At 37.3% G+C, this 10,889-nt stretch overlaps 1 protein-coding gene across 1 annotated transcript; it reads left to right on the top strand.

Annotated features, from left to right (window-relative positions):
- The first annotated feature begins 1,947 nt into the window (after positions 1-1,947).
- LOC104232202 (E3 ubiquitin-protein ligase SIS3-like) lies at positions 1,948-7,451 on the top strand. Its single transcript, XM_009785342.2, has 10 exons — positions 1,948-2,305; positions 2,415-2,453; positions 2,604-2,670; positions 2,769-2,842; positions 3,239-3,377; positions 3,457-3,549; positions 3,946-4,011; positions 5,652-5,771; positions 5,896-6,009; positions 6,783-7,451. The coding sequence occupies exons 1-10, from the start codon at positions 2,277-2,279 to the stop codon at positions 7,176-7,178; spliced, it is 1,137 nt and encodes a 378-aa protein (XP_009783644.1). The 5' UTR covers positions 1,948-2,276; the 3' UTR covers positions 7,179-7,451.
- The last annotated feature ends 3,438 nt before the right edge of the window (positions 7,452-10,889 follow it).

Below are 10,889 nucleotides of genomic sequence, written 5' to 3'. Positions count from 1 at the left end.
TTTTTCCTCCAGTACGCTATCAAAATGAATTAGAATAAAAGAAAGCCAAATAAAACCAGTCATCTAACTGTGACAAAAGACATAATTTGCTGTCTGAAACAAGATAATAACACCAGTTACACCATTGCTTCATCAATTTTGCCTGGGTTTTAAGGCATCCTAGAATTCTAAGCTTGACGAACATTTGCTTAAAAACGGCCAATTGGAAATCTTTCACATGGACTAAGGCCAATGTGCATAAACATAAATAAGATTCTAGACAAATGATTTGTCCATCATGGTGTCTCGTCTGCTTCGTCCCTCTTAGTACGTCGACCACCTATTTGACTAAATTTTATTTTGATTGAATTAGGCTAATAAAGCACCTGATAACCGCTAAACCGATACCAATTCGCCCGATATCTTATCGGGTGGCTAGCGGATTAATATATTTAAAAGTTGGTAATCGATAAGCTAAACCGTTAAGAGTAAATAACTGCCTAATTTGCCCGATAAACAACCTTAATTATAAGAATAAAATTTAGGAATTTTTACCTCCTATAGCAAAGGTTAACACCTTATTTGTTTTAAATAAATACCATTTTAAAAAATTATATTCTATAGATACCTTTTAATATTTATAGCAAAATATTTAATTTTGGTTACCTCCTAGTTCTAAGCCACTAAATACACTATTCAGTTACACTATTTTCTTTCTCTCTCTACTTTGATACATCCCATTCTCTTCCCCCATCCCATTAAAATTTTCGCTCTCCTCCTCCCTCTAACGACACCTTCTCAACTGAAAAATCTAGCGACCAGCAGCATAGCAACAACAAACCCTAACCTGAAGACCCAATCATGCCGAAGCAAATCCACGAAATCGTTAGTGATTATCTCGCTGTATTCTGTCGCTGAAGACCCAACCTCACCAAGTTTACAATTCTTGACTTCATCACATATTTATCTTTCATTGATGCCTGGATTTCATTCCATGCGGATAACTAGACAAGAAACCAATTAAGTTTCGATTTAATATTCTGTAAGTTCCGATTCAATTAGTGTTCTGCAAGATCTTTGAAGATGGAAGGACTATTTGGCTACAAGGCGGAAATTAGGGTTTGTTCTTGAGCAAAGACGACAGAGTTTTGGGGCTGAGCAACTTGATTTTCTGTTAATATATTTCAATGTATTTTCAACGTATCATGCTGTATTTTCATGTATTTCATTGTATTCATTGTCTTTTTTTCCATTATAATTTAATGTATCTTGCTGTATTCCGTGTATTTCATTGTATTCATTGTTTTTTTATTGTTTTTTCACTGTATCCCATTGTATTCTATGTATTTTATTGTATTCAGTGTCTCGCTATATGCCATGAATGTATTCATATATTTTTTTAATTAATATAATTTATGTATTCAGATGTATTATATATTTCTCTGAAGATTTCTATGTTTTTGGGGTATTTTTCAGTTGAGAATCTTTTTTATAACCGAAAATACAAATTTTGTGTGTTATAGTTGAGTTTGTTGAGTTATATTAGGAGTCTATTATGTTAATTGATACACTTTTCGTTTAAAAATAGTGTAATCTCCTGTTTCACGCCGTAAATACAGTCGAATATAGTAGTTTGTCCAGCTGTAATCCCATATTTCACGCGATGAATACAGTCGAATACACTCGAATACAACAACTGATTAGTTGAACTTCCCTGATTCACGCCTATTTTTGCTATTGTATTCATAAATACAATAGCTTAAATACATCAAATACATCTTATAACCACAAAAAAGATATTTATAATTCGTAATATAGCAAATAATATCTATAGATGACTAATTACTACTAAAAGATAATGCTTTACGAAAAATTTCATAAAATTTACGGTTCGAGAAAACAATACGTGCACATATTTTTTTTTTTTTGGTGTAAGATAAATTCTTCCGCGGGACCAAAGGGAAAAGCCTGCCAAACGCCACCTAATTAGAATAGTAGTGCTTCTTCTTCTTCTTCTTCTTCTTCAGTTCACCAGTTCTGTCTGCATCCTCGCATTTTCTTTTTCTTCAAATCCCTACAGCAATCTATAATATACCTTAGCTGTATTTTGAACGTATATCATCATTCTTACATACCGCACAATATTCTTAGTTGCTATTTGGTTTACAGCAGAATCAGGGAATCAAAAAATTCGATTTGGTTGCTTAGATTCAACACTTCAAGAATTTTGCATGTTGATATGAAAATCTAGCTCTTGGATTTCTCCTAGGGTTTTTATAAGTTGTTTGACGCCTTCAATGGCGATGAGAGGCGTTGATTTTAAATGGTCACTCTTCTAATCTTTACTGCTACTTTTTTTCCAATTTAAGATTCATCTTTTATTAGTATCAGACTTTTTTTTTAACTCTTTTGAGTTTGAATTTTGATTGTTGTAGGTACGATGGGTTCTTCTTGTCAATGCTAGCTACCAGTATGTATCCTTTCAATGATGGGGGCTAATTTTGCTACTATTTCTTTTTGTTGCTTTTGTCTTTCTATTTTTGTGGTTTATTATTTCCATAAATCATTTGCATTGACATGTTGTATGCGTAGTTCGGTTGTTTCTTTAACTGTTTGTTTATCAGAATTATTGTGGCTATCAACTGGAAGCGCTATCATCTTTGTATATACCCATTGCACATCTGGATCGTGGTAATTTTCTTGAAAAAGAAATAAATCAATGCTTTGTTTTCAATTAATTCGTATTTATATTTCTAGAAGGATTCAATTTAACCCCTTTCCCAATTCAGGTTGACTACACAACAGTGTTTGTGTTTCGACTCTTGATGTTTGTGGATAATGGCCTTGCTGCTGGAATGGGATTGTAAGCCCTCCTTTTCCTTTCAATTTTAACATTTTAATTTGTAAGAAAAACAATTTCCTGAAGTGTTGTTTTTGTGCTAGCTGCATAGCTTGATATCGATATAACCTTTTCTGCACCTGACATAATATCACCCATGTTGTTGCTTGATTCGGTGTAATTCTCTTCTTTTGAAAAAAAGAAATGTATGTCGAAAGTTCATTTCTTGACTCTGTAGTCTGTTCTCTTGCCTCACTATTTAATGTAAATGCCACGAGCAATGTACAGATTGGATTAGTTAATAACTTTTGATGACATCTTTTTTTGAGTGGTTATTTGGATCGTATGGTCATTTCTTCATTTTACATGGATTGTGCTCTTAGATGACCAGACTGAAGTTTAGATGTTATTGCATTTTAGGGATTTTGGTTGGCAGCAAAGATATGGTCGTTTCTGTGGAAGAATAGCTGTTCTTTCTATTCTTGCCCTGCTTCTCTATCCCTTTCTTTGGGCTTGGACCATCATTGGGACTTTATGGTTCACTAGTGCAAGAAACTGCGTAAGTTCTGGTTGTTCTTTACAGTTTCCACTTTTCTGTTTAAAAGCCTACAATTGATATTATGTGGAAACTCTTTCAGCTTCCAGAAGAAGGCCAAAAGTGGGGTTTCCTAATTTGGTTGCTATTCAGCTACTGTGGACTCCTGTGCATAGCTTGCATATCGACAGGGAAGGTAATCTTCTAAACTTTTCCAAGAATAACTACTTGCTGCCTAATTCAATTCGGACAGCTTCATTTCCCGCTTACCCTCCTTTCCCCTCTAAAAAAAAGAAAAAAAGAAAAGAAAACGAAATCCGAGAATAGAGGAATTAAAAGAAGGATACCTACCTGTAACGAACCGAGAAAATAATCTCAGTCTCCTGATTCTATTCTTGCCCATGTGATCTTTTCTTGTCTATTTTGGAGGGTGGGAGAATATTCCAAATCCTGGTGTTTTATTGGCGTTACCTTGTCTCTATTTGAACTAATAGATTTCTGTAATCTGATAAATTGCAAATTGACAATTATGCTAGTATTCCATTGGCGTCAGCATTACTTCTTTAATTAATTTTTCAATTTCTTACTGCAGTGGTTAGCTAGAAGACAAGCCCATTTATTACGCGCACAACAAGGGATTCCTATCTCCGAATTTGGGGTAAGCATTAGAACCCAAAACATACTTGATTTAGTGTATTTTAACTTTCACATATGGCATGTTTGAATTAGGTTGTTCCTGTTATATATTTCCTTTGCCCGTCGATTTTGTTTCCATTTGTTGTATAAAAGCATTAAATTGATGGTATCTTTGCTATCACTTCAGTCTCCATGTTACAGTTAGTTCTGCTTTTTGCTAGTTAGAAAGTTGCTCTTTGTAGGTTTCTATTGATCAAGTAAAGTCTAATTTCTTTACTGATAGGAAAGTCAGTATAAAAGAAATAGTATATCAAAAGGTAGAGTGTCTACAAAAAGATATGGTTCTCTTTAAATGATATCCCATCTTTTATATAAACAGCAGTCTCATCTGTGCATCAAAAGGGTATTAACAATAAGAGGCTACTCCACAAATGTACAAATCATACTCTTCCTTCAGAAGCTCTCTTATTTTTCTTCCTCCATACAACTCACATTAGTAATAATGGAGCACTAATGTGAATAGTTCATTTTTCATAATACCCTGCATGGGCCTATGTAGTAAGAACCATCTCAAAAATCTCCCAACCCAGACGTGAGACGTGATGCTACTGCTCGTAGTTGCTCTTTTTTAGGTTTTGGATAAAGAAACATTACTGTGCGCCTGAAATTGATTCACTTAAAAAGACGCAGCTATAAGTGCATATGAAAGAAAGATATCGTAAGGTGAAGTAGATTCTCGTAGCTCGTTTCTGCCTTTTTTGTTTATCTATACTAAAAATTTGCACTTGGTGTTGGTAATGCTTGTTTCTACACACTATCCTCCCCAGACCCCACGTGTGGGACACCACTGGGTTATTGTTGTTGTATCTATACTAAAAATAAACCCTACATAAATGGACACATAAATATACGTACAAAATGTGTGTATATATATATATACACACACACACATATATATATATATATATATATATATATATATATATATATTATATATGAGAGTGTGTGTGTGTTTTATGCTGTGTATATACACAGGTTTGCATGCACATCTCCATTTTTCTTGTAAGGATATATTGTCCACTTATACTTGGCCTGGTCAAGGTCATCCAAGTTCACCTGTAGCCCGACTAATCGTGGAGTTGTGTGGGCGCCTCTTCTTATTTAAGACTGGGTATTTGAGTTTCCTAAACCTCCAATCGGCACCCCCTAAAAAAAGATGGAAAAAAGTAGAATGTAATGGTATGCATTTTTTATGTCATGTAGATTAAGGAAAGGAGTTCAATTTCTGTAAGCTTTATGGATAGTCTACTACAAGTTAACTTGGTAGCCGACTTGTTGTATTCTTTACAGCATAGAGAGATTGTGTCGATATTTGTGGTGGGAGTCTCTGTGGTGTTTCCAGTGGTAAGAGTTGTGTAAACACTTTCCCTCTTGGTGATCTCCGTGATAATTTGGTTCAACTAATCTGCTCTATGTCATCAGAAGTGAATGTCGAACGATTATAAATGAATAATCACAATGGTCAATGTGTTTCTTGGACCACTAGTTGAAAATACTCTATGACTTCTAGTTTTTAGAGTCCTGTGTGTATGGTGATAATTTGGTTTGCATGGTAAGCTATTTTGGTTTTGCTCCACAAGCTTAGGATTTTCCTTATTACAGGTGTTAGTTGACATGATCAGAGTGCCAGATTGGGCATTCGAAGCTGCTGGCCAGGAGATGAGGGGGATGGGCCAAGATGCTGCTTCATACCATCCAGGACTTTATTTGAGCCAAGCTCAGGTAATGACTGAAAAACTTATCGTCAGCAGCTCAACGCAGTCCTCAATATGAATTCCTTGCTACACCTGGTGGACTAGAAAATTTTCTCTCATCTTAACTAGTGAATTTTCTTTTTGGCACATAGAGAGAAGCAGTGGAGGCACTCATTCAAGAACTTCCAATGTTCAGGATGAAGGCTGTTCCAACTGACTGCAGTGAGTGCCCAATCTGTTTGGAAGAGTTTCATGTGGGAAATGAGGTATCTGTTTTTTTGTAAACTTTAAATCTCCTTATTATTAAAGAATTTTTCTGACTTTCGTTTCTTGTATGATGCTCTCAAATGTTGACTCATTCTTCGTAATAACATTTTGTATGCCACTCTCAACTTTACTTGAATAATACAAATCTACACTATTATATACCGGCTTCCACCTAAATAAATTGTGAACATCATCAAGCAAACGATTCTGTATTTCTCTTATGGCCAGTATTCTATATGCAAGTTGGATTAATTTCCAATGTCCTTGTTGGGCAATACTATGGGAGTACTGGAGCAATAATAGTCTAAAGGTGCCTGCTCCAACCAGTGGAAATATTTATTGTCATGCAATGGTCCCTATCCCCATCCAATTGGAGAGAAACTAAAAGCTTAAATTTTGAGAAAGATGGTTAAAAGAAGACGAGAAAGACTTGGCCTGGTGTCGTTGTTTAGGCTGTAGTTGCTATTTATGATCCTCAGGTTTCTGTAGCTTAGCAAGAGGATGTTTGTATATTTTGGTGTCCCTTGAAGACGCTTAACTTATTGAAAGATAGTTGGGGAGATAAATGCATGCTAATTCCAGTGAACCAGGATTTGGACATTGTGCCCATTTCGCAGTTTGTTATCCTTTTTTCTATTTCCCCCTTTTTCTTGTGTTGTTGGAGGAGGTTGGTTTATAGAAGCCAACACAACAACTATCACACAAGTTATGTTGGTGCTGTCCTTTATTCAGGCTCTTCTACCACTTTTCTTATTACAAAACCTTTGTGCAGGTTCGTGGTCTGCCTTGTGCTCACAACTTCCATGTTGCATGCATTGATGAATGGCTTCGCCTAAACGTGAAATGCCCTAGATGCCGTAGTTCTGTTTTTCCGAATCTTGATCTCAGTGCTTTGTCAAATATCCGTGCTGATTCAGAAAATTCAGCAACCAACTTTGTGACAGCAGCCCGGTATGTGAGATCCCAACCTTCTAGCCAGAGCTATCTGCTGAGGTTGCAAGGTTTTCTTCGCCCTGTGCGCACAGAGGATGCTGGCTCAAGTAGTGAGGTAAATGCAGCTGCTGCTCAAACAAGAGTTGAGAACGGAGCCCTAGCATCAGGACCTGACAGTCACGGAAATGTAGAGCGTGTGGAAGTACTTGTGGAACATTCTCCAAGACAGCTGTAACTATTTGTTCTGGGGAGGTTCCTTCCAAGGTTCAAATGTTCTAACTTTGCGGGCGCTGAGAATTTTTGTCAACCTCTAGCCAATGTTGAGTGTTGTAGTGGCCTCTAACTGTAATTAGATTGCTAAAATTAGCGTGGGACTGATGGATGAAAACAGCTACAACTTGTTTTGATGTACATTTGGCATCTCCTAAACCTTCTCTTAGATGGTTAATGTTTTGTAGTCCCCTTCTTCTGGGCAATGCAATGGAATCAGTCAAAGTTGTATGATTGACCTTTGAGGATCTAGCAACTCCCTCAACCAATCGCTGTATGGCGTGGGTTGGATGCATCTTACTGTCTAATGTGCGCAGAAGGCATATATCAGTCTGCATATTGATCGATTGTAAGATTCCTCTTGGTCTATTTTACAGTTCCACTCATTTTCCTTGAAAAAGCTGAAAGTATCCCTACAAGAGCCACGGATTACATTGAATTTATCTGAGCCTTACTTTGCATAAAATTTCTGCCAACAATTGTATAAAAGCGAGCAAACATCCGAAGTACCGCTGTTTTTCTTTTTCTCGTATTGAAGTTTACTCGTAAAATCGTACAGTTGAATTTGTAATGTGGTTTATAAGCATGTGAATTAATTTGATCCAAGAATATGAAATAAGAACAGAAAAAAGATTGTTAAAATAGCTTGGTTGTGAACTTAGCTTCTCCGGAAGAAGTAGTAAGAGCAATATTAAGAACTAAAGAGAGAATAGTTTTATAGAATAAGAGCAGATTTTAGCTTTTGTGCCGTGGATACAAATTCTCTTATTTATAGCTATATTTTGGGAGACAAGATCCCCAAATCAAGTCCTTTTTAATACGAATAAAACCCCTCTTGATGGCCGAATAACAAATGGATATAAATGATAAAATCTTTTGTAACGACTACTCATTGAATGCAATATTTCCCGAACGATGTAATCCTTTCAAATCTTCGTCCTCGGTTTTGCTGTCCTCGGAATTTACCCAACACCGGTCACATGTTTGTAACCGATGCCAGCAACTCATACCTTATTTGTCCTTGCTTTCACGTGTCAACTTGTCGCTCATCCACCTATCGCTAATCAATTTTAGCCCATACAATTGAGTCGGGTAAAGGCAGTCCATCTTATTTTCTCGCAATTAGAAACTGTTACCTTCTTGTGTTACTTGTGAACAAACAACATATCTATGGCTATCTACCTCTAAGATTGTGACGTGTGCACGTGTAAGAGTTTGAAACCAGCGTGCTCCAGCTATTCGATGGGAATAAAATTTCAAGTGAACATTAAGTTAATCTATATTATATTAAAAATATGATGCTCCTAACTTGAAACTTAAATTACTAAATTACCCTTAACCTATTAAATTGAAGAGAAAAAAACAGCCTGCAAATCCACGCTACTTGCTTCTAATAGACATCTGTTCGAAGTCTTCGATAATGTAACGACCCGGTCGGTCATTTTAATAATTAACGCCCCGATCTTCTATTAACTGCTTTTCCCATGTTTGTTTCTGCTATTTTGATTTGTCGGGATGTTTGGTTTTGAGTTTCGAAGATTTTGGGACACTTAGTCCATAAATGAGAGTTTAAGTTTTAGAAATTGGACTGTAGTCGGAGCAGTGTGAAGACGACCTTGGAATAAATTCCGTTGGTTCCGTTAGCTCCGTTGGGTGATTTCGGGCTTAGGAGCGTATTCGGATTGTATTTTGGAGATCCGTAGCTAATTTAGGCTTGAAATGCCGAAAGTTGAATTTTTGAAGTTTCCGGTTCGATAGTGAGATTTTGATATCAGGGTCGGAATGGAATTCCGAAAGTTGGAGTAGCTCCGTAATGTTGAATGTGACGTGCTTGCAAAATTTCAGATCATTCGGACGAGGTTTGATAGACTTTTTGATCGAAAGCGTAATTTGGGAGTTTTGGAGTTCTTAGGCTTGAATCCGATGTTAAATTGGTGTTTTGATGTTGTTTTGAGTGTTCCGAAGATTGGAGCAAGTTTGAATGATGTTTTAGGATTGGTTGGCATGTTTGGTTGAGGTCCCGGGGGCCTCGGGTGTGTTTCGGATGCTCAACGGGCCATTTTGGAACTTAGAGAAATTGTAGAAAATTGCAGCAGCCCAGTTCTGATTTCCTTCTTCGCGTTCACGAGTGGGGTCTCGCGTTCGCTAAGAGGAGCTGGAGCTGGGGAAGGTTCAATGCTTCGCGTTCGCGAAGGTTCTCCCGCGATCGCGAAGGAGGAGGAGATTGGTCATCGCGTTCACGATGAAGGAAGCTGGACCCAAGCGGAGTTGTACTTCGCGAACGCGAGGGTCCTTCCGCGTTCGCGAAGAAGGAAATAGTTGGGCAGAATATAAAATTTCAAATCGAGGGTTTAGCCATTTTTGAGAAAACTAGAGCTTGGGAGCTCGGATTTGAGCGAGGTTTTGAGGGATTTTCAGAGATATCAATTGGGTAACGATTCTTAACCCCTTTTTGTTTGTAACACATTAATCTAAACATGAATTTATCATTTAATTTCAGAACTTGGATGAAAATTGGGGGAAAGTTCTTAGATTTTTGAGTTTTGATTGGGGATTTGGATAATTTTGGTATGGTTAGACTCGTGAGAATATGAGAATTTTGAAGATGTAAATTTTACCCGATTCTGAAATATGGGCCCAGAGGGCATTTTGGTCATTTTACCTAATTTCGCGTATTAGCTTTGTCACACCTCCTTTTTCCGCACCCGCGAGGGCGCAGGGGAGTTTTTCCAATTAAAGGACAATCGAAACGGGATTGGTTTGTTTATTACAGAGTCGACACTTGGGAGATTTAGGGTGTCCCAAGTCACCAATTTTAATCCCGAATCGAGGAAAAGAATGACTCCATATTACAGTCTGCGTACCAGAAACCTGGATAAGGAATTCTGTTAACCCGGGAGAAGGTGTTAGGCATTCCCGAGTTCCGTGGTTCTAGCACGGTCGCTCAACTGTTATATTCGGCTTATTTATCTGATTTTAAATACAATTATGAACCATGTGCAGATTTTATCTTTTAACCGCTTTTATCATTCACTGTAATTTTTATAGGACTTGCAACGTCGTGAAAACATATCTCGAACCACGTTACATCAATGCACCCGTGGTTATTGACATATCTCGACTCGGTTGAGATTTGGATTTGGGTCACATAAATGTGCACCCGAATTAAGGAGAATAAATTATTAAGACGCGCCTAAAGCGACTAACGTATTGTTATTTTGGGGAAGGCCGTAAAATTTGCTAAGCGGCCTGTCCCGGATTCTAAGTATTTTAATATATATGCATTTAGAGGGCCCCGCAGCTTCTACATTTTGTTTGTCGAGGCTCGTCTCATTTTATTATTAAAAGGAATTTACAACGTCATGGAAATGCATCTCGGGCCACGCCACAATCAATGTGCCCGTGAATAGAGACATCTTTCGACTCCGTTGAGATTTGGATTTGGGTCACATAAATGTGCACCCGAGTTTAAGGAGATAACATTATTAAGTACGCGCTTAAAGAGACTATCGCGTTATTATTCTGGGAGGGTCGTGAGATTTGCTAAACGACCCATCCTGGAAACTGAATGCTTCGATAATATACATTTAACGAGGGCCCCGCAACTCGTGCGTTTTTATTTATTTTTGTCGAGGCTCATCTCGTTCTTATTTTAAAAAAGATATCCTATAGCAAC

Source organism: Nicotiana sylvestris, chromosome 3, assembly GCF_000393655.2.
Source record: "Nicotiana sylvestris chromosome 3, ASM39365v2, whole genome shotgun sequence".
Classification (NCBI taxonomy): Eukaryota; Viridiplantae; Streptophyta; class Magnoliopsida; order Solanales; family Solanaceae; genus Nicotiana; species Nicotiana sylvestris.
The sequence above is the reverse complement of the archived record's forward strand: the minus strand, read 5'-3'. Positions and strand labels throughout refer to the sequence as shown.

Coding starts and splice junctions, on each gene's coding strand:
- LOC104232202 (XM_009785342.2), top strand. CDS start 2,277: ATGGCGATGAGAGGCGTTGATTTTAAATG. Junction 2,671..2,768: donor CATTGCACATCTGGATCGTG/GTAATTTTCTTG, acceptor TTCCCAATTCAG/GTTGACTACACAACAGTGTT. Junction 3,378..3,456: donor TCACTAGTGCAAGAAACTGC/GTAAGTTCTGGT, acceptor AAACTCTTTCAG/CTTCCAGAAGAAGGCCAAAA.